Source organism: Pongo pygmaeus, chromosome 17 (genome assembly GCF_028885625.2).
Source record: "Pongo pygmaeus isolate AG05252 chromosome 17, NHGRI_mPonPyg2-v2.0_pri, whole genome shotgun sequence".
NCBI classification, from domain to species: Eukaryota; Metazoa; Chordata; class Mammalia; order Primates; family Hominidae; genus Pongo; species Pongo pygmaeus.
The window spans coordinates 22,280,785-22,304,812 of record NC_072390.2 but is presented as its reverse complement, the minus strand read 5'-3'; the positions used below and the strand labels follow the sequence as shown (position 1 = coordinate 22,304,812).

The following is a 24,028-nucleotide window of genomic DNA, read 5'->3' as shown; positions in this document are numbered from 1 at the left end:
GCTCGGGGCTGGCCCGCACGCTGCCTGATCGTTTCCGCCCGCCGCTCCACCTCCCCGCGGGCCCCGCACCCCGAGACCTCAGCGCACCCCATCGCCTTGCTTGCCAGGGTCTCCGAAAGCGCTGCTGGCCCCTCTTCGCGGCCACCCGGCGGCCTCTTTCCCCCCTCTGAACCGGCAGTTAGCTGGACGGGCCCCAAGGGCCCGGCGCCCAGGGACTCAAAGGACCCTCCCGCGCCCCGCGAGGCTCCGGGAACTCGGGCTTCCGCCTTCCTGCTGCCCTCGTTCTTGCCAGGGCCGCGCTTAATCCCTGCTGGCCGCCCCACTGCAACCATGTTCGTTCCCTGCGGGGAGTCGGCCCCCGACCTTGCCGGCTTCACCCTCCTAATGGTGAGTCTCCGTTTGCGCTCGGGGCTGCTGCCTCGCGAGGCCCCTGCGGTGTCGCCACCCCGAAGCGGGGTGTTTGGCGGTGCCTTGGGAGAAAGAGGGCAGTAGTTTCTATTTCATGTTCTCGGCCGGAAAAAACAGGGAGGTTGTAGCCGGAGGCAGCCGTCCAGATAGAACCTTTGTCGGCTGTAAAACCAAACGTAGTGAAGTCTACAATTTGTAGTCTCTGTTTCCTGTAAAACGTGATGTGTTCGTACATTCTAGATGCACTGTACTTATGTTTTGCAGGGCATCCTTCAGTTTTATCCTAGAAAGTCTTTCTATGACTAATTTTAGAATTAGTCTTAAGCTAGCATATTATCGTTGTTAACCGGAGAACTACTGATAGGGCAATAAACGTTAACTCTTGCTGGTAGTTAGCACAGTTTTATCGCTCTTCATATTCATTCATTGTTTTAATAAAGTCTATTATGTGCGAGTATTACAATGAGACTAGGTGCGTGCTCTCAAAGAATTTACAATGTAGTTGGAAACATGTAATCAATAAGAGCAATAAATGCTAGGCTAGAAGCTTGAAAGGATATAGAAAGGCCCTGAGATAATTGGGAGGGGAGGGACAGATGGCTTGTTAAGAAAGGCTTTATAGAGAAAGTAGTATGTAAAAGATGGAGGGGCTGTGGGCTGGGAGTAGGGGAAAGTAGGCGTTTCAGAAAGATGGATGTCTAAAACAGAGTCAGTAAGCATGGGGGACTTGAAGACTGCCAAGAATTTGGAATGACACATTGAGAGAGAATAAGCTGTAGGCCCTGTGAACCCAGAAGGCACCATTGGAAAATGCACCGTTTGGACTGGTATAAGGCTGGAGAGAGCTGGAACTGTCATTCTTATTCACTACATATAAAACACACAGCCCCAGAGAAGAGTGCTTCAAAAAGGAGGGAGTGGCCATGTCAGAAGTAGCCCAGAGATGTGTAAGGTGAAGAAAGTGTATGTTTGCATTTAGCGACATGTTAATGATGGTCACCTGGACAAACAGTTACCAGTGAAGTGGTGAAGAGGAAAGCCATATTGGAGTGGGTTGAATGAATGATAGAAAACAAGTAAAGATTTGGGTTGTATAATATATATTCAGTCATTAATTCAGAGACAGGCATGATGGCTCACGCCTGTAATCCCAGCACTTTGGAAGACCGAGTACAGGAGGATCACTTGAGCTCAGGAGTTCAAGACCAGCCTGGGCAACATAGTGATACCTCATCTCTACAAAAAAAAAAATAAATAAAAATTAGCCAGGTGTGGTTTCCTGCACCTGTATCTCAGCTACTCGGGAAGCTGAGGCGGGAGGATCACTTGAGCCCAGGAGGCAGAGGCTGCAGTGAGCTGAAATCGTGCCGCTGCACTCCAGCCTGGGCGACAGAGTGAGACCCTGTCTCAAAAAACTTTTTTTAATAAGAGATAAAGTTTCTGCTTATGTTTTCGTGGACGACTTGGAGAATTTTTGCTATGTAGAGACACAAGAAATGAGGTTGCAGTTAGAGGGCTATGTGGGGTCAAGGGAGAGCCTTTTAGAATGAAAGATATTAGAGCATGTTTACATGCTCACGGGAATAATACAATATTGTGAGGAAAAGAAGGATGGTACAGAAGAGTTTAACCCAAGTAGCAAAATTGTTGAGAAGGGAATTACAGGAGGTAACTAGGCAATTGGTAGGTGACAACAGTGAAAAGTGGGAGAACATGCTGAAGGAACACCCCGAAGGACAGAAAACAAAAGGAGTTGTTGGAAGAATGCAAAGGAGGAGCTACATTAAAAGGATACTTGGGGGATAGCCTCAATAAAAATTAGGCATGTATTAGATGCAGTTGGTAAGGGAATGGGAAGAAGTTTGGGTAGACTGAATAATATTGAACTTTTTTTTTTTTTTTTTTTTGAGACGGAGTTTTGCTCTTTTTTGCCCAGTCTGGAGTGCAATGGCACGATCTTGGCTCACTGCAACCTCCACCTCCTGGATTCAGGTGATTCTCCTGCCTCCGACTCCCGAGTAGCTGGGATTATAGGCACGCACCACCACGCCCAGCTAATTTTGTATTTTTGGTAGAGACAGGGTTTCACCATGTAGGCCAGGCTGGTCTCAAACTCCTGACCTCAGGTGATCCACCTGCCTCGGCCTCCCAAAGTGCTGGGATTACAGGCATGAGACACCATGCCCAGTGCACTTTTCTAAAATACAAAATATGGGGACAAATTTGGGCAAAAGTTTATAGTTTTGGACATGTAGAATGTGAGTTTCCTGTGACCTAACCATGTGGAGACATCCATTAGGTTGTGGAACTACTACATGTTCTGGGATGTAGGTAGGGATTTGGCAGCTTCATTATTTTAAGTCATGGGAAAAAGAGAGAGAGAGTGTGTGTGTGTGTGTGTGTGTGTGTATGTGTTTAGTGTGAAAAGGTCACTTCAACCTTTGGGAATGGGTAAAGAGGCACTAATAAAGCAAATGGTAAGCAGACCCAAGAGTGCTTCTGTTCATACCTCGTAGCGTTCACACTTGCTTTCCCACTGCCTGGAATGTTCTTTCCCAGATCTCTGTATGGCTGTCTCCTTTACCTTTTTCAGGTCTCTAGTCATTTGTCACCTAGGGTGAGTCTTTCCTCGAACACTCTACTTAAAATTGCAATCAACCATGTATACACATCCTCACACTCACTTTATTTTTCTCCGTAGCAGTTACCACTGTATATCTTACTGTTTGTTTTGTTTATTACAAGTAAACCACTCTCACTGGAATGGAAGTTCCATGAGGGCATGAACTTTTTTGTTGGTTTATTTTCATGCATTCCCAGTGCCTAGAGCAACAATTGACATATAGTAGGCATTCAATAAGTATTTGTTAAATAGTCTCAAAGGTGGAGGAGGCCCCAGCAGTTGTAGTTAATGAAAATCAATATCTAGCTATGATGCTATGATGCTTTCAGTACTAATATAACTATTGTCTTCTGTCTAAACTTTTTGGAGTGCTGTGGGCCAGGTGTGTTGGCTCATGCCTGTAATCCCAGCACTTTGGGAGGCTGAGGCGGGTGGATCACCTGAGGTCGGTGGATCACCTGAGGTCAAGAGTTTGAGAGCAGCCTGGCCAACATGGTGAAACTCCGTCTCTGCTAAAAATACAAAAATTAGCTGGGTGTGGTGGTGCGCATCTGTAATCTCAGCTACTCAGGAGGCTGAGGCAGACGAATTGTTTCACGCCAGGAGGCAGAGGCTGCAGTGAGCCAAGATCACGCCACTGCACTCCAGCCTGGGAGACAGAGGCAGACTCTGTCTCAAAAAATAAAATAAAGTGCTGCTAATTTTGGTGACTTACTGAACATATCTTTTATAATTTCAGCCAGCAGTATCTGTTGGAAATGTTGGCCAGCTTGCAATGGATCTGATTATTTCTACACTGAATATGTCTAAGATTGGTTACTTCTATACCGATTGTCTTGTGCCAATGGTTGGAAACAATCCATATGCGACTGCAGAAGGAAATTCAACAGAACTTAGTATAAATGCTGAAGGTATGTAAGACTTTATCTTGTATTTTTCCACTACAAAGTAGAGTTGTTTTAAATTAGAAATAGACTTTATTGATAATTGTTTTGTAGCAAATGTTTACTTAGTGCCAACTTTGTGTAGAATTCACAACCCAATCATATTGTCCTATTCTTTTACGTCCTGGTTTTAGTTGTTGTTAGCCTCTTGTAAATGGCAAGTCTTACGAAGGTTGAGAATAAGATCATATTTGTATCTTTTTTTTTTTTTTTTTTTTTTGAGACAGAGTCTTGCTCTGTCGCCCAGGCTGGAGTGCAGTGACGCAATCTCCGCTCACTGCAAGCTCCGCCTCCTGGGTTCACGCCATTCTCCTACCTCAGCCTCCCAAGTAGCTGGGACTACAGACGCCTGCCACTGCGCCTGGCTAATTTTTTGTATTTTTTTAGTAGAGACGGGGGTTTCACCATGTTAGCCAGGATGGTCTCGATATCCTGACTTCGTGATCCACCCGCCTCGGCCTCCCAAAGTGCTGGGATTACAGGCGTGAGCCACCACGCCCAGCCCATACTTGTATCTTTTATAGAATTTTTAAATTTCCTTTTTTTTCTAACATGGATTTTTTTCCTTCTATCCTCAGTTTTATCTCCTGTTCTTACTGGTATGTGTAACCATCACTAATATGGAAAGGCAAAAAGTAGATTGCACTGGACTCAGTCCTGTAGGTTTAATATATGTTATGTCAACTAAGCCTCATCCTCATAGTCATCTTCTTCCATTATAGGATCCATAATAATATGGTATAGATAAGGCTCAAAGAGATTGACTTGCCTGATGCCACTAATAGGTGTAGGCTTTTCCCATACTGTAAATCTTTGTAATTCCTCATTGGACTATCAGGCTTGATTAATCAGGGAACACTGGTTATAATGCAGCACAGCACCAGGTGAGTAAGAGAAGAGCTCCTGTTGATCGTGAAGCATGGGAGCACCCAGTTACTACCTTTGATGGCTAACTGTTCTGGTGATCTTTCAGTCTTCTGTTTACCATTTTAAGGTCAAATCCAGAGGTGACAGAAGAGCATGAAAGGCCTTTGGTGAACTGAAAGACAAATGAAGAAGCATTTTGGTTTTTGTGTCTTATTAACCATATCATCGTTCTTAGCTTGCGATAGTAAAATGTACATTTGAGAAATGACCTTATTATTGAACTTCCTACAGGACAGATGGCTTTGTCAACACAAGACTAAATTTGAGTTACTGCCTCAGAGGATAAAGGACTATAAATGGTTAAAACCAGAATTCATGACCGAGTGCATTGGTGCACATCTGTAATCCCAACACTTCGGGAGGCTGAGGTAGGAGGAGCACTTGAGCCCAGGAGTTTGAGACCAGCCTGGGCAACAAAATGAGACCCCATCTTTACAAAAAGAAAAAGAAAAAAATTAGCCAACCTGTAGTCTCAACCTCCTAGGAGGCTAACTTGGGAGTACTGTTTGAGCCTGGGAGGTTGTGGCTACAGTGAGCCATGATGATGCCACTGCACTCCAGCCCGGGTGACAAAGTGAGACCCTATCTTAAAAAAAAAAAGCCCCTAGAATTTGTATACTTTCCACTAGTGATAACAGCTATCTTTTATTGAGTATTACTATGAGCTAAATGCCATGTACTTTTTTTTTTTTTTTGAGATGGAGTTTTGCTCTTGTTGCCCGGGCTAGAGTGCAGTGGCGCGATCTCAGCTCACCGCAGCCTCCGCCTTCCGGGTTCAAGCAGTTCTCCTGCCTCAGCCTCCCGAGTAGCTGGGATTACAGGCATGTGCCACCACACCCAGCTAGTTTTATATTTTTAGTAGAGACGGAGTTTCTCCTTGTTGGTCAGGCTGGTCTCGAACTCCCGAAATCAGGTGATCTGCTTGCCTTGGCCTCCTAAAGTGCTGGGATTATAGGCACAAGCCGCTGCACCCAGCGGCGTTTATGTGTAATTCATTTAATCCTTACAACTGTCTTTTTTTTTTTTTTTTTTTTTTTTTTTGAGACAGAGTTTTGTTCTTGTTGCCCAGGCTGGAGTTGCAATGGCACAATCTCGGCTCACCGCCACCTCTGCCTCCCGGGTTCAAGCAATTCTCCTGCCTCAGCCTCCCGAGTAGCTGGGATTACAGGTGCCCACCACCACACCTGACTACTTTTTGTTTTTGTGTTTTTAGTAAAGACGGGGTTTCGCCATGTTGGCCAGGCTGGTCTCAAACTCCTGATCTCAGGTGATCCGCCTGCCTCGGCCTCCCAAAGTGCTGGGATTACAGGTGTGAGGAGCAACTGCGCCCGGCCCCCGTAAACTTTATTTTATTTTATTTATTTATTTTGAGTTTTTTTTGAGACAGTCTCGCTCTGTTGCCCAGGCTGGAGTGCAGTGGCATGATCTCGGCCCATTGCAACCTCCGCCTCCCGGGTTCAAGCAGTTCTCCTGCCTCAGCCTCCTGAGTAGCTAGGATTACAGGCACATGCCACCACGCCCGGCTAATTTTTTGTATTTTTAGTAGAGACGGGGTTTCACCGTGTTAGCCAGGATGGTCTCAATCTCCTGACCTCGTGATCTGCCTGCCTCGGCCTCCAAAGTGCTGGGATTACAGGCATGAGCCACCACGCCTGATTTGAGATGTAGTCTCACTCTGTCACACAGGCTGGAGTGCGGTGGCGGGATCTTGGCTCACTGCAACCTCTGCCTCCTAGGTTCAAGAGATGCTCCTGCCTCAGCCTCCCAAGAAGCTGGGATTGTAGGCGCTCACCACATGCCCAGCTAATGTTTTTTTTTTTTTTTTTTTTTTTTTTTTTTGACAGAGAGTTTTGCTCTTCTTGCCCAGGCTGGAGTGCAATGGCACAATCTCGGCTTACCGCCACCTCTGCCTCCCGGGTTCAAGCAATTCTCCTGCCTCAGCCTCCCGAGTAGCTGGGATTACAGGTGCCCACCACCACACCTGACTACTTTTTGTTTTTGTGTTTTTAGTAAAGACGGGGTTTCGCCATGTTGGCCAGGCTGGTCTCAAACTCCTGATCTCAGGTGATCTGCCTGCCTCAGCCTCCCAAAGTGCTGGGATTACAGGTGTGAGGAGCAACTGTGCCCGGCCCCCGTAAACTTTATTTTATTTTATTTATTTATTTTGAGTTTTTTCTGAGACAGTCTCGCTCTGTTGCCCAGGCTGGAGTACAGTGGCATGATCTCGGCCCATTGCAACCTCCGCCTCCCGGGTTCAAGCAGTTCTCCTGCCTCAGCCTCCCGAGTAGCTAGGATTACAGGCACGTGCCACCACGCCCGGCTAATTTTTTGTATTTTTAGTAGAGACGGGGTTTCACCGTGTTAGCCAGGATGGTCTCAATCTCCTGACCTCGTGATCTGCCTGCCTCGGCCTCCAAAGTGCTGGGATTACAGGCATGAGCCACCACGCCTGATTTGAGATGTAGTCTCACTCTGTCACACAGGCTGGAGTGCGGTGGCGGGATCTTGGCTCACTGCAACCTCTGCCTCCTAGGTTCAAGAGATGCTCCTGCCTCAGTCTCCCAAGAAGCTGGGATTGTAGGCGCTCACCACATGCCCAGCTAATGTTTTTTTTTTTTTTTTTTTTTTGACAGAGAGTTTTGCTCTTGTTGCCCAGGGTGGAGTGCAATGCCACGATTTCGGTTCACTGCAACCTCCACCTCCCGGGTTCAAGCAATTCTCTTGCCTCAGCCTCTGGAGTAGTTGGGATTACAGGTGCACGCCCCCACGCCCAGCTAATATTTTGTATTTTTAGTAGAGATGAGGTTTCACCATGCTAGTCAGGCTGGTGTTGAACTCCTGACCTCAGGTGATCCAACCACCTTGGCCTTCCAGAGTGCTGAGATTACAGGCGTGAGCCACCACGCCTAGCCTAATGTTTGTATTTTTAGTAGAGACAGGGTTTCACCATGTTGACCAGGTGGGTCTTGAACTCCTGACCTCAGGCAGTTCACCCACCTCGGCCTCCCAAAGTGCTGGAATTACAAGTATGAGCCACCACGCCCAGCCGTCATAAACTTTTTTTTGAGACGGAGTCTCGCTCTGTCGCCCAGTCTGGAGTGCAGTGGCACGATCTCGGCTCACTGCAAGCTCTGCCTCTCGGGTTCACGCCATTCTCCCGCCTCAGCCTCCCAAGTAGCTGGGACTACAGGCACCCGCCACCACGCCCGGCTACTTTTTTTGTATTTTTAGTAGAGACGGGGTTTCACTGTGTTAGCCAGGATGGTCTCCATCTCCTGACCTCATGATCTGCTTGCCTCGGCTTCCCAAAGTGCTGGGATTACAGGCGTGAGCCACTGCGCCTGCCCCTTTTAAAGCATCTGTGATTTCACCATTTATCTACCCAAGCTTCACCATAAATTTGATGTTCTTACTTCAGTTTAAGCAGAATTCATGTTGCTTTGATGGGGCACTTAATGCCTTATCCTTCTTAGTGCCTCAAACCAGATCCTTCTCAGGCGTGTTACAGCAAGTCAGTACAAGTTTATTTTGGTGCAAAATGTTTTCATAAGTACACATTTTCTGTGAACTTTTTGAAGACCCCTTATACATCCGATTGTTGTGCTGTGCCCTTGAAATCTCTTTTACTCTAGAGCAGTCCCTTTTTTTTTTTTTTCATCACAAACCGATTTATTGAAGAAAAGACTGGGTGTATTGTTTTATACAATGTCCCACCTTCTGATTTGTCTGATTACGTCCTCTTGTCATTTGGCTTGTTGTTCTAGCCCCTGTATTTTCTGTAACTGGAGTTAGCTGTAAAGGCTTGATTAGATAAAAGGTTAATGTTTTGGGGCAGAATACAGAAAAGGTGTTGTTGCTTTCATAATGTATCACATCAGAAGAAAAAAGTGTGAGGAAACAGGAACCTAACAACAAAAAGAATTGCATAGGCCGGGCACGGTGGCCCACACTTGTAATCCTAGCCCTTTGGGAGGCCGAGATGGGTGGATTGCCTGAGCTCAGGAGTTCGAGACCAGCCTGGGTAACATGATGAAACTCCGTCTCTACTAAAATACAAAAATTAACCTGTTGTGACGGTGTGCGCCTGAAATCCCAGCTACCTGGGAGGCTGAGACAGGAGAATCGCTTGAACGCAGGAGGTAGAGGTTGCAGTGACCCAAGATCACACCATTGCACTCCAGTCTGGGTGATAGAGCGAGACTCTGTCTTAAAAAACAAACAAAAAACAAAAATTAGCCAGGCGTGGTGGTCTGCTCCTGTAATCCCAGCTGCTTGAGAGGCTGACACACAAGAATCACTTGAACCTGGGAGGCAGAAGTTGCAGTGAGCCGAGATCGCACCGCTGCACTCCAGCCTGGGTGACAGAGCGAGACTCTGTCTCAAAAAAAAAGAATTGTATGATACTCTGATGAGGAGAGTATTGCTATCACCGAAGAAGTGTAGCTTACATCTTAAAAAGCTTAGCCTGCCCACCCCCTACAGATACATTCTTTTCAAACCTAGGTGAGTTGGACTCCATGTGTTTGTTACAGATAGGGTAGAGGCTGAGTAATCTGTGCCTTAGTCTCTTTTCCCTAAATTTATATACCCTTTTCCCTAATTCCTAAACTTCGTTTGGACTGAATATACCTGGTGCTTGCTAGATTTGCTGAGTTCAGCATACCCCCCAGTCACACCACATCACGCCAGCCATAGGAGACAATTTCCAAAAGACCTGTAACAGTAGAGACCTGATCCACCAAAGGATTTGCTGTTATTTGCAATCTGTTTATAGTAACCAACACTTACCCCTTAGCGCAGTAGTAATCCTGTGTCTTTAGAGAGTATTTTGTCCCTGACTCAGGAGCTTCCCATTCTTTTTTTTTTTTTTTTTTTGAGATGGAGTCTTGCTCTGTTGCCCAAGCTGGAGTGCAATGGCGCGGTCTCTGCTCACTGCAAGCTCCGCCACCCGGGTTCACGCCATTCTCCTGCCTCAGCCTCCTGAGTAGCTGGGACTACAGGTGCCTGCCACCAAGCCTGGCTAATTTTTTTATTTTTTAGTAAAGACGGGGTTTCATTCACCGTGTTAGCTAGGATGATCTTGATCTCCTGACCTTGTGATCCGCCCGCCTCAGCCTCCCAAGGTGCTGGGATTACAGGCCTGAGCCACTGTGCCCAGCTGGTTCTCATTCTTAGAAGTGAAGTTCGGCAGGGGAGCCTTAAGCATTTCTAGAGTGCGCCCCTTGTAGAACCTGATGAAAGCTATGGATCCTTTTCCCAGTAAAAAATACAAACACATTGACTCACACGACATTTTATGTTATTTCAGATCCTTTAAAAAGTTTTAAGCAACACACATGTACCTATTTCAGGATTTTATTACATGGCTAACATTCTCCTACCTTTTACTGTTTTTTCTGTTAATCCCAATGAGTGTTGCTGTTCTCTGGAGACAAAGAGGGGAGAATATCAAAAGCCAAAAAGTTCAGTTTTCTTAAGGATGATTTTATTTGTCATAATACCAGAAATTTTCAGGGGAATACTTCTCTGGTTTTGCAGTTAAAGTCAGAAGAAAAATAATTTTTGATATTTTCTTACAGTTAACTTTTCAGAAATGAATCTGTTCCATAGAATAAAGCCCACTGGCTCATTTTAAGGTACTTCTAAAAGGTCTTATTTTAACCAGATGTCATATATGTTCCGTATTTTAATTATTGAAAATATTTAAATGCAAAAGGTATTATAATTCAATTTTTATTTATCATAATAATTTCAACTTGTATAACTTCACTATCATATGATTTAATTTTCTTGTTTTTATAGTGTATTCATTGCCTTCAAGAAAGCTGGTGGCTCTACAGTTAAGATCCATTTTTATTAAGGTTAGTATGTTGTAGTTTGCCTTTTTGTTTATTAAAGTGTAATGAGAAAATAACATTAGGAATTAAGATTCAAAAATTACTACTGTTTTTACCATATGTACAGTTAAGATCTGATTCTATAGAGAAATAATCTTACAATATTTCAGATGTGTTACCGTCTTTTCATGATTATATAGAAAGGAAGTAGGGCTTTTATCTTGAGTGTTACATATTTTCAGTTCGGGTAGCATTGGTGAAAAAATATAAGTGTATTAATATTAGAGGTTTATTTCATTTGTATTACATTTCAGCTGGTGGCATCTACATATAAACTATGTATATATCAAATTATGTATATGTCATAAAATATTCTGAATCCGACTTCTTTCCTCCTTCACTGCTGTGATTGAGTCCAAACCAGTGTCATCTTCATGCCCCTGACTCTAACTTGCTGATCTGCCTCCCACAAACAGCAGCACTGACCATCCTCTAAACTTACACCACATCACTACTCTCTTTGAAACCCTCCAGTGGCTTCTCCTCTCACTCAAAATTGTGATCCAGGAAAAGGGGCTCGCTTCCTGATGCACTGTGACACCAGGTTTTTGAGACAAGAAAGGCTTTATATTGCAAATTGACTCCCAAGGAGACAGGAGTCGAGCTCAAATCTGCCTCCCTGTGCTGGCTTCAAGGCAGTGTTTTTATTAGAAAAGGTTCAGAGGGTGGATTCTGAGATCAGTAGGTGAGCGATGGAAGGAAAGGGGAGATCTGGAAGGTCCTTGGGCATGCACAGTTATCTCTTCATGCTAACTCATAGGGCTCATGTGCCAGTTCAGGGGAGTGAGTATGAAACATGGCGATGGAGAGTCAGCTTGTGACACCAGCAAGCTTGTTCTCTGCGGACTCCACTTGGCCATATTGGTTCCAACCAATTTCAGCCAGTTCTTTTATCCCATAAGGGGAGGAAGTTTCGGTATTGTAGCAAGTAGTTTCTTATCTGCTACCCTGCAAACTCAATAATTTCTTTTTTTTTTTTTTTTTTTTTGAGACAGTCTCCTCTGTTGCCCAGGCTTAAGTGCACTGATGTGATCTCAACTCACTGCAGCCTCTGCCGTCCTGGGTTCAAGTGATCCTCCTGCCTCAGCCTCTGGGATTACAGGGACAAGCCACCGCACTGGCTAATTTTTGTATTTTTAGTAGAGACGGGGTTTTGCCATGTTGGCCAGGCTGGTCTCCAACTCCTGCCCTCAAGTGATCCACCCGCCTTGGCCTTTCAAATGCTGGGATTACAGGTGTAAACCACGCCCAATCCAAACTCAAGAATTTGTTAGTCATTGGTTTCTTTAACTCTTTGGGGATGGTTTCAAATTCACAGCCCTTACTGTGGCCTCTGAGGCTGTATATCTGTGCTGTCTAATACAGTAGCCACTAGCCACATGCAACTATTTACAGTTTAATTCATAAATTTAAAATTCAGTTCCTCAGTCACTACTCAAGTTCCAAGTTCGCAGGAGCCCCATATGCAAAAAGCCAGCATAACAAGAGTCATGCTCGCAGGAGCTCTGCCAGACTGCTGCTTTGCGGAGCCTAACCTGCAGCCACACTGGCTTCCCTGTGTTGTTAGACATTAAGCTCATCCTGTCTCAGTCTTTCCACTAGTTTCTCTGCCGGAATTCATTTTCTTAGAGACTCAAATGGTTTGCCTCCTTTAGTGTTTTCTTAAATGTTTCCTCATCAGAAAGGCCCTCCTAAACAATCCTTTCTTCCTGTTTTCTTGAAACAGGGTCTGTCTTGCTCTGTCACCCAGGCTGGAATGCAGTGGCATGATCTTGGCTCACTGCAACCTCTGCCTCCCAGGCTCAAGCCATTCTCCAACCTCAGCCTCCCGAGTAGCTGGGATTACGGGCATGCGCCACCACACCTGGCTAATTTTTGTATTTTTTTGTAGAGGTGGAGTTTCGCCATGTTGCCCAGGCTGGTCTTGAACTCCTGAGCTCAAGCAGTTCATGCTTCAGCTTCCCCAAAGTGCAATGGCGTGATCTCAGCTTACTGCAACCTCCGCCTCCTGGGTTCAAGTGATTCTTCTGCCCTCAGCCTCGAAAGCAGCTGGATTACAAACGTGTGCCATTGTGCCTGGCTAAGTTTTGTATTTTTAGTAAAGATGGGGTTTCACGATGTTGGCCAGGCTGGTCTCAAACTCCTGACCTCAGGTGATCCACCCACTCCACCCACCTCAGCCTCCCAAAGTGCTGGGATTACAGGCATGAGCCACTGTGCCCGGCCCTCTTTTTTTTTTTTTTTTTTGAGACAGAGTTTCACTCTTGTCACCCAGGCTGGAGTGCATGGAGTGCAGTGGTGCAATCTCAGCTTACTGCAGCCTCTGCCTACTGGGTTCAAGCGATTCTCCTGCCTCAGCCTCCTGAGTACCTGGGATTTACAGGTGCCTGCCACCACACCTGGCTAATTTTTGTATTTTTAGTAGAGATGGGGTTTCACCATGTTGGCCAGGCTGGTCTCCAACTCTTGACCTCAGGTGATCTGCCTGCCTCAACCTCCCAAAGTGGTGGGATTACAGGTGTGAGCCACCACACCCAGGCGAAAGTAAGCTTTTGAAAGGAATGATGAAGTGTCATTTACTTTTATATCCCCAGCTCATAAGATAGTGTCATGCACATAGAGAAGCTCTCAGTAAATATTTGTTGAGGGATTTTTTGGAATGACCTGCGGTATCATCTTTTCAGGAGGTTAGAAATATAGGATTTTAGTGACATGGTTAACTGCATAGTACTTTTTATTTAAACTTTTTTTTTTTTTTTTGAGATGGAGTCTTGCTCTTGTCGCCCAGGCTGGAGTACAGTGGCGTGATCTCGGGTCACTGTAGCCTCCGTCTCCCGGGTTCAAGCGATTCTCTTGCCTCAGCCTCCTGAGTAACTGGGATTACAGGTGCCCGCCACCATGCCTGGCTAATTTTTGTACTTTTGTAGAGATGGGGTTTTGCTATATTGGCCAGGCTGGTCTCACACTCCTGACCTTAGGTGATCTGCCCACCACAATCTCCCAAAGTGCTGGGATTACAGGCGTGAGCCACTGTGCCCAGCCATTATTTTAACTTTTTATCGAAGTATGACATACATGAGAAAAGTGCACAAATCATAAATATACAGCTTGGTGAATTTTCACACAGTAAGCCCTCTGTGAAATCAGCTTTCAGATCAAGACATAGAGCATTGTCAGCATTCCAGAGGACCCCATAATGCGTCCTAGTCAGTATTCTATTGGTGGAATTCTGTGGTATATACTTACAGCATCTAGCTTCCTTTCTCAACATTCCATTTGCGGGGTTCACCCATGTTGTTGGAAGTAGCCATAGTTCATTCATTCTCATTTCTCTGTGGTGTTAAGTTCTATATGTAAGCCATAATTTATCCATGGTACTTTTGATGCTACATTTGATTATTTCCAGTTTGAGACTATCATGAATAGTGCTGCTAAGATTATTTTTAATTATTATATTAGAATCACTGCTTTCTTTAGTTAACATTATATACCCAAAGTTTTGCAGTTAGAGTTGGTAACATTTTTACATTGTGCCACATGGCTTTTTGTTCTCTTTCTAATCAATGTAAGTTGAAAAATTATTTAACATATAATATAAGTTTTTGGCAGCTAGAAGTAAAGAGTGAATTTTTTTTTTTTTTTTTTTTGAGATGGAGTCTCGCTCTGTTGCCCAGGCTGGACCACAGTGGCATGATCTCGGCTCACTGCAAGCTCCACCTCCTGGGTTCACACCACTCTCCTACCTCAGCCTCCCGAGTAGCTGGGACTACAGGCACCCACCACCACACCCGGCTAATATTTTTGTATTTTTAGTAGAGACGGGGTTTCACCGTGTTAGCCAGGATGGTCTCGATCTCCTGACCTTGTGATCCACCTGCCTCAGCCTCCCAAAGTGCTGAGATTACAGGCGTGAGCCACCGTGCCTGGCCACAAGAGTGATTTCAAAATAGCAAACATTTATTGAGCATTGATTCTTTGTGCTGATACTGTTCTAAGTACCTTATATTTATTACTTAATCCTCATGACAATCTTATAAGACAGGTACTAATATTATCCTTATTTTTCAAAGGAAACACTGAAGTACAGAAAGGTTAAGCAGTTGCCTGACACATGATCTTAGGGAGGCAGGACCAGCATTCCAACCCAGGCAGCCTGGCTCCAGAGCTTGCGTTTTTTCTTTTCCTTTTTTTTTTTTTTTTTTTTTGAGACAGGGTATCACTCCACCCAGGCTGGAGTGCAGTGGCACAACTATGGCTCACTACAGCCCTGACCTCCCAGGCTCAAATGATCCTCCCACCTCAGCCTTCTGAGTACGTGGGGCTACAGATGTGCACCACCATGTGTAATAATTTTTTTTTTTTTTTTTTTTTTTGTAGTAACAGGGTCTCACTATATTGCCTAGGCTGGGCTTTAACTCCTGGGCTCAAGCAGTCTGCCCACCGTGGCCTGCCTCCCAAAGTGTTGGGATTACAGGAGTGAGCCACCATGCCTGTCCCAGAGCCTGCCTCTCTTAACCGCTATACTAGACTACCTTCTTATTTTAAAAGTTAGCCTGCATTTCTCTTACCTGCATTTTAAATTTTATTGAATAGTTATTTTATGAGCAGTCTTTGAAAAATTTTCATAAAGTGGGCTCCCCCTGAAATTTTATAACCCACATTCCAGATTTACCAGCTATGAATGTCTTGCCACACCTGCTTGATCTCTCGCTATGCATGTACACAGTTTCCTTCTTCGAAACAATCCAGAAGTAGGCTAGCATTGTCATGTGTCACCCCTACATACTTCCACACACATCTTTCAAGAACAAGGACACCATTACCACACCCAAGAAAACCAGCATTTAATGAATTTATTCAGGAGTATCATCCAACATACTCAAATTTCCACAGCTGTTCTGAAAATATCCTTCAATTCTGGATCCACTCATGGTTCACAGGTTGTATTTGGCTGTTACATCTTTTTAGTTGTTATCCTTCAGAGTAAAACTGGCCTGCCCTTCTTTCTTTCTTTACAATATTGACTCCTTTGAGGAATCGGGGCTGGATGTGGAGCATTCTCCATCTGATTGTTTCCATGTGACCAGATTCGGGTCACAAATTTCTGGCAAGAACACTTCACAGATGACCATGTATTGGTTATTAGGTAACAATAGATTACTTAAGTAGAGAACTGGGAAATTGTCCTCTGTCCTTCACAATAGGATTTTTTTGAAATCTAGATTCCTCATGATTCATTGATTTTTCTTTCTTTTTTTTTTTTTTTGAGACAGTTTCCCTTGGTTGCCCAGGCTGGAGTGCAATGGCACAATCTTGGTTCACTGCAGCCTTCACCTCCCGGGTTCAAGTGATTCTCCTGTCTCAGCTTCCTGAGTAGCTGGGATTATAGGCGCCTGCCACCATGCCCAGCTGATTTTTGTATTTTTAGTAGAGATGGGGTTTTACCATGTTGGCCAGGCTGGTCTTGAACTCTTGACCTCAGGTGATCCGCCTGCCTCCCAAAGTGCTGGAACTACAGGCGTGAGCCACTATGCATGGCCATTGATTTCTTAATTATAAAGATACATTAGATAATTCATTGCCCTTTATCATTCACTTTCGGTTTAAGCACAGTAAGTGGATCTGAAAACAATTTCAGTATATATAAATTATATATCATCACATAAAGTTGATGAAATAGTATATAGAATGTTTGTATGCTTTAAGACTAACTTTTAGATTTTCTTTTTATTCTCTCAATGGTGTGCAAAGTATAAATCAAAGCCATTCTGTGAAAAACTGCTTTCCTGGGTGAAAAGCAGTGGCTGTGCCAGAGTCATTGTTCTTTCGAGCAGTCATTCATATCAGCGTAATGATCTGCAGCTTCGTAGGTATGTTCCTGCCTCTGGAAAGTTATTTTTGGTATGGTTTATACTATGATAATTTCTCTATTAAAAAGTTAAACTTTAAAAGCCATGTAGATCCTTACTTCTTCTCACTGGAGTTTAGAAAGGGGGGTAAGAGAAAGTCAGGAGATGGGAGGGAGTACAGTTAGGCAGATCTTTTGAGTTCCTGTGAGCTTAGTAGAGTTGGGGCACAGGGAAGACATCGTGTAGACAGAGAGAGTTTGGGAACCATGTTTTTAGTGTTTCCCGTCACGTACATGGCAATATCACAGAGCTCAGCTAATTGAAGAGAATTAGCAGAAAAGGTACTCAAGATTTATAAAGTTGATAACTTTTGAAAGGTTAATATTTTCAGTTATTTCCATATATGCTACCTTGAAAGATTAATATTTTCAGTTATTTCCATATATGCTACCATTTTTTAAAAAACATTTACTTTTTGTAAAGACAGGGTCTCACTATGTTGCCCAGGCTGGTCTCAAATTCCCAGGGCAGTCTGCCTGCCTCAGCCTCCCAAAGTATTGGGATTGCATGTGTGAGCCCCCTGCACCTGGCCACATGCAACCATTTGTATTTGCAGAAATCCACTTGCCTAAAGTGTAGCTCCCTGGCATGTCAGAGTGAGCTCTTAAATGTAAGACAGAGTATCCCAGAAATAGAACTATAAGCTATCATTACCACATAAAGTTGATAGCGTATCATATAGAATACTCTTATACTCTAAGATGTAGCTTTTATTTATTTATTTTTGAGACGGAGTCTTGCCCTGTCACCCAGGCTGGAGTGCAGTGGCACGATCTCAGCTCACTGCAACCTCCACCTCCTGGATTCAAGCGATTCTCCTGCCTTAGCCTCCTGAGTAGCTGGGATTACAGGTACCTGCCACCACGCCAGACTAATTTTTGTAATTTTAGTAGAGTCTGGGCTTCACCATGTTGGCCAGGCTGGTCTCAAATTTCTGACCTCAGGTAATTCACCTGCCTGGGCCTCCCAAAATGCTGGGATCACAGGCATGAGTCACTGTGCCCGTCCCCAAGATGTGGCTTTTTTTTTTTTCCTTTTTTTTTTTTTTGAGACGGAATCTTTCTCAGTTGCCCAGCTCTCAGTTGCCCAGGCTGGAGTGCAGTGGCGCGATCTTGACTCACTGCAACCTCTGCCTCCTGGGTTCAAGCGGTTCTCCTGCCTCAGCCTCCCGAGTACCTGGGACTACAGGCACATGCCACCACACCCAGCTAATTTTTTGTATTTTTAGTAGAGACAGGATATTGGCCAGGCTGGTCTCGAACTCCTGACCTCAGGTGATTTGCCTGCCTGGGCCTCCCAAAGTGCTGGGATTACAGGCGTGAGCCACCGTGCCCGGCTCCAAGATGTAGCATTTAGATAATTTATTTTTTATTTTTTATTCTTTTGGGGATGGAGTCTCGCTCTGTCACCCAGGCTGGAGTGCAGTGGCACAATCTTGGCTCACTGTAACTTTTTAGATGATGTAGATCATAACTTTTATCACTTACACACCTATAAAACCAGGATGAAAAAATACCAATAAGCCAAGAGTTACCTTTCAAAATGAGCTAATTTCCAGAACTTTCACAAAAGACATTACAGGCTTCATGGCAGAAGGGAGGAAAGCTGTGGGAAATTTCTGCAATGGGCTTGCCTAAGTGTTTCTGTCTGTTTATATTGTCTCCTAAGTAAGTAAGTAAGTAGCAAATCAGAGCAATATTTTTTACTTAAGTCTGCTGAAACTTGTGTTTTGCCTGTACAGCAGAATATATGGAGACCAAGAGAATTTTAGCTAAAGAACCGATGTTTGCCTTAGAGTTTTTAAAAAGTTAACTATATGATTATTTCTAGTACTCCCTTCCGGTACCTACTTACACCTTCCATGCAAAAAAGTGTTCAAAATAAAATAAAGAGCCTTAACTGGGAAGAAATGGAAAAAAGCCGGTGCATTCCTGAAATAGATGATTCCGAGTTTTGTATCCGCATTCCGGGAGGAGGTATCACAAAAACACTCTATGATGAAAGGTGAGTTTGTTTGCCTGTTCATTTGTTTCCCACTTTACTTAAAAATGAAATTAATGCAGTGAGCTGAGATCGTGCCACTGCATTCTAGGCTGGGTGACAGAGCAAGACTGCGTCTCAAACAAAAAACAACAACAAAACGAAATTAAGTCAGAGAATGTATTGGATTACTTACTGAAACTTTGAGAGTATATTGATAGGCCGGGCGCGGTGGCTCATGCTTGTAATCCTAGCACTTTGGGAGGCCGAGGTGGGCGGATCACGAGGTCAGGAGGTCAGTCAAGACCAGGAGATCGAGACCATCCTGGCTAATATGGTGAAAACCTGTATCTACTAAAAATACAAAAAATTAGCTGGGCGTGATGGTGGGTACCTGTAGTCCCAGCTACTCGGGAGGCTGAGGCAGGAGAATGGCGTGAACCCGGGAGGTGGAGTTTGCAGTGAGCCAAGATCGCGCCACTGCATTCCAGCCTGGGAGACAGCAAGACTCCGTCTCAAAAAGAAAAAAAAAAAAGAAAATATATTTACAAAACTGGTACTATTTTAGAGCTCTTGCATTTAGGGGAAAGATTTAAACTTGGTTATAGAAGAATTGGTTTCTAAAAAGCCATATTTAATGCTTTTATTTTGTGTGACTTTTTAGGGATTCTAATACTTATTCTTTGCAACCTCTACACGCAAACTTCTTTTAATTGTGGTAAAATACACATCATGCAAAATTTACATACATTTATCATACATTTTAACTATATTTAAGCATACAATCAAGTGCCATTAAGTAATTCACAGCATCTGCATCCATCAGCACTGTCTACTTCTAGAACTTTGTCGTCATACTAAATAAAAGTCTGTACCCATAAATAACTCCCAACTTTATTTCTGTAGAATTGGTGTTGATGTTCCCATTTTCATTTCTTATTTTAATAATTTGAGTCTTTTCTTTTTTTTCCCTAGTCAAGCTAGCTAAAGATTTGTCAGTTTTGTTTTTCTTTGAAGAACCAATTTTGATTTTGCTGATTATTGTTTTTCTATTCTCTGTTATTCGATTATTCTATTATTCTCTATTATTTCTCTCTTACCTAATCTTTATTTTCTTCTGCTAGCTTTGGATTTGGTTTGCTTTTTTCCCTCTTTTCCAAGGTGTAAACTTAGGTTATTGATTTAAAAGTTTTTTTCTTTTTTACTGAATGTGTTTACAGCTGTAAATTTTCCTCTTAGCGCTGTTTTCACTGCATGCCCTACGATTTGACATGTTGTGTTTTCATTTTCACTCATCTCAGTATTTTCTCATTTCCCTTGTGTTTTTGTTCCGTGTTCCTCTCTTGTCCCTCCCGCTTGCAAACACCTACCTCCTTTCTAAGAGTCAACTCACCGTTCACCTCCTGTCTGCAATCTTGCCTTTTCCTGTCTTCTAGACAAGGAAGCTGCGTCTGCACTCCACCTCTTCTGTACTTTGTTGCACTTACTTTACCAATCAATCCTCCTAAACTTTTGCTTCTGACCGTGACAGAGTAACTGATATCAGACTTGTCCTCCTGCCATAAAAATACTGGAACCTGACAATTTATGAAACAACTGTTTCCCAGACATTGGGCTACAGGCAGCACACAGCTGTCATCCCTAAGAGAAGGCAAATTTTAAGTCTACAGTTGCCTGGCTTTCTGCTTGATATACTTTCTGGACTGCAGCACAGGGAGCGGAACCCAAGCAGAGCTGACTGGAGGAAATGAGTTAAGACTACAGGGAGGCCGAGGCAACTGGAAATACAGGGCAGAGAATCCGAGGGCAGGGGTGCTGCTCATCAGAGTCCGGGGGTCTGTCTTCTTGGGTATAGGGTGAAACTATGAGGACAGGCAAAGAACAGCTTCTGGTTAGCTATAAGCTTGCCCACAAAGTTAGCGGTGATAAACAGAAAATATTATAAAAGTTAGACCTACTCAGCATCAAACATTCAGGAAATGCAGATTTTACTCTAAAGAAACAATATTTAAAATACTCAGTTGTATCAACCAGAATAAAATAGTCATCCTCTGCCTTTCTTTTTAACAGAAGACCAGAGGATAATATTGAAATGATTATCCCAAACTGTGTTACAAACTAACAAGAGGCGCGATAAGCTGAAGAGCATACCCCTGCACTTTCCAAGTTAGAGCCTTGAAAATGCAAGCACAGCCTGGGAGCCAGCCTTCTCCAGGGAGAGCCTTGCCTGAGGCCACACAGCAGAAGCATTTAGGAACTGGAATTTTCTGAGCCATCAGAGCTCACAGTGGTTCCATACGAAGATTGAGAGCCCCTAAGGTGTTTGAGAACCAAGTACTGGGCTAGGGTGAGTGGGGCTAACAGTTTCTACTTTGTAGTTTTTAGAGACGGAAACTAAAGTTAGCCTGGTATCATCTGAGACTTCTGAACGTACACATCAGAGTCTCCTCGGTGCCTTTCCTTCCTAAAACTCAGCTCACTTTTATTTCTGTAGCTCTCTGTCAGTCTCGTGCTTTCAAGTTTTGGCATGCCATTTTTCTCATAGTTCTTGGTTTTAGGGTGTTAGGAATAATTTTTGCATTTATTGGCAAGCAGGAAACTTTTTGCATTGGTATATCTCCATCTCATCACTAGCTTGAGGCGTTTATAGTATGATAGGAGACTGTTTTGCAGTTAGAGAGACCTAAGTTCATGTCCCATCTCTGCCACTTACTAGATATAGAACTTTGGGCATGTTAACTATGTATTCAATCTTTTTTTTTTTTTTTTTTTGAGACAGAGTCTTGCTCTGTCTCACGCAGTTCTTCTGCCTCAGCCTCCTGAGTACCTACAGGCACATGCCACCATGCCCGGTTAATTTTTATATTTTTAGTATAGACGGGGTTTCACATGTTGTCCAGGCTGGTCTCGAACTCCTGACCTCAAATGATTTGCCCACCTCGGCCTCCCAAAGTGCTGGGATTACAGGCTTGAGCCAGCGCGCCCGGCCTGTATTCAATCTCTTTAAACCTGTTACCTCATAAGAGTAGCTAATACTTCTTTCATATTTTCTGTGTGGTCACTGTTTTAAGCATTTTGCCTCCACTACCTCCTTTCAGCCTCACAACAACCTGTGAAGTAGGTTCCATTATCATCCCCCTTTTATAGATGAGGAACACCCCTGGTTAAGTAACTTGCCCAACATATCTGGTAAGTTGAAGAGCTAGAATCTGAATCCTGGTGTCTGTCTTTGTTCCCGTTATTCCAAACTGATTCACTTATAAAATGGAGCTAATTATAGCTTCCTCAGGATTATTACAGGGATTGTCATAAAATTTGCAGATAATGCTTAACACATAATAACCACTCAACGTTTTTGGAAGAAGTAGGAACTTTTATTTCCTTTAATGATTCCATTCTCTTCCACAGTTTCCCTCACTGCTTTAGATAGTAACTAGGTGTTATTTTCTTTCAGTCTGCTGTGGTGCTTCTGAAAATCACTGTCTTCTGAAGTAGGTTTGGGGAGTAGATCAGAACATACCTTATCTGCTGTAGCCAAGGACAGAAAGGCTGCTTTTTCATGCAGCTGTGGGGTGAGGCATGATCGTGCGTGTTCCCCAGTGGGTGTTACAGGGGCCTGCTCTCACAAGTAGAAAACTCTTATGTGGGGCAAAGGGAGATGATACGTGATCTTACAATGTGGCGTCTTTTCCTTTCTTAAACCAGGCAGGTTATCGTAGCTGTAAAAACAGACACACTAGAGTCAGCTCTTGTATCTGTGAAAGAATACTGATTCTTATTTTTATTTCTTGTAGCTGTTCTAAAGAAATCCAAATGGCAGTTCTGCTGAAATTTGTTTCAGAAGGGGACAACATCCCAGATGCATTAGGTCTTGTTGAGTATCTTAATGAGTGGCTTCAGATAATCAAACCACTTGTAAGTTCTATTATAGCTTAAGCCTCTTTGTCTGGTTGTATTCATTAACTTGTGCTTTATATGCTACCTAAGTAGACCAAGTAAGTGAACGTTTGTATTAAATATAGACATATCTTTACATAAAATTTAGTTTAAGCTGAACTTTTGAAAATTAGAGGACAGTTAACCAACCTATTATTTACAGTTGTTTCATTAAAGCTGACTTTCCAAAAAGGAAAATCCTTCATTCTTCATTGTACTTACTATTCATGTTAGATTAATTATGCCAGACATAGTCTTGCAATAATAAACAAGCCTTCTGTGGAATTCAGGAATTTTTTTAGGGAAGTAAAAAGTGTTGCTGTGTGAGCAATACTGTAGCTATTGAATATGTATTACAGTTGATATTTTTCTCTATTATGAAATGAGAGCATTACACCCAGGGAAGTGAGTTAGCCTTTAGGCATAACAGAACACCTCATAAGGCTGCTTTCTAAGATGAGTAACTAGCTTTTTAATTCATGCTTTTGCGAAGAACAAATTGATACAAATCACATGATGCTGATTTTTTTTTTAATCCCTATTCTTTTTGAATGTGATTTTCTCTAATAAACTTCATCTACAGCCTTTCTGGCATATCTTTATAATTTGAAACTTAAAGAAATTTATCTTCAGTTGACATGAAGACAAAGAAACTTTATTTTTCCTTAACAATGAAACCTGGCTATAAAAATGCCAACCAAAAGGAACACAAAAGGAGAGTTTTATAATTCACTTTAAAAGGAGATTTGATGGTAAAGTTTAAAGATTAAAATATTTTGTTCTTCAATTACAGAGCGATGACCCCACAGCATCTGCCTCACGGTGGAAAATACCAAGTTCTTGGAGATTACTCTTTGGCAGTGGTCTTCCTCCTGCACTTTTTTGATCTAGTTTCCGTTTTATACCTTATACCCAAAACACTGACTACCAACACAGCTGTTAAACATTCTATACAAAAAAATTGTATGATCTGGTATTAGGAAATTACTTTCACAGTAAATATCAAAGAAAAAAGATTAAGGGTCTCTTTGTCATGCTTTTCATCATATGCACCAAATGTAAATTTTGTACAATAAAATTTTATTTCCTAAGTAATTTTGTCTTAAATGTATTTTTTTTTTAAATTTCAGACTCTGTATTAGCTTCCTAGTTCGGCTGTAATAAATCACCACAAACTTAGTGACTTAAAACACACCAGTTTAATTTTTTCATTAACTAATTAATTTTCGTTGTGTATTTTAAGTAAAATGAGATGAGGTCTTGCCATGTTGCCCAGGCTGGTCTCGAACTCCTGGGCTCAGGCAGTCCTCCTGCCATGTCCTCCCAAGGTGCTGAGATTACAGGCGTTACACCACTATGCCCAGCCACAAATTTGCTTTTAAATTCTGACTTCTGAGTTCTAGA

At 43.1% G+C, this 24,028-nt stretch overlaps 1 protein-coding gene across 1 annotated transcript; it reads left to right on the top strand.

Annotated features, from left to right (window-relative positions):
• On the top strand, positions 1 to 23,719 carry PSMG2 (proteasome assembly chaperone 2). Its single transcript, XM_054460284.2, has 7 exons — positions 1 to 387; positions 3,771 to 3,942; positions 10,705 to 10,763; positions 16,551 to 16,669; positions 18,539 to 18,712; positions 22,483 to 22,603; positions 23,418 to 23,719. Exons 1-7 carry the CDS (start codon positions 331 to 333, stop codon positions 23,508 to 23,510), a joined length of 795 nt encoding a protein of 264 aa, XP_054316259.1. The 5' UTR covers positions 1 to 330; the 3' UTR covers positions 23,511 to 23,719.
• Positions 23,720 to 24,028: the final 309 nt, after the last annotated feature.

What these genes read in the sequence shown, in the direction of transcription:
- PSMG2 (XM_054460284.2), top strand. Translation starts at nt 331, where the DNA reads ATGTTCGTTCCCTGCGGGGAGTCGGCCCCCGACCTTGCCGGCTTCACC. An exon ending in CCGGCTTCACCCTCCTAATG is followed by an intron (nt 388 to 3,770) that starts GTGAGTCTCCGT and finishes TTATAATTTCAG; the next exon opens with CCAGCAGTATCTGTTGGAAA. An exon ending in TAAGATCCATTTTTATTAAG is followed by an intron (nt 10,764 to 16,550) that starts GTTAGTATGTTG and finishes TGGTGTGCAAAG; the next exon opens with TATAAATCAAAGCCATTCTG.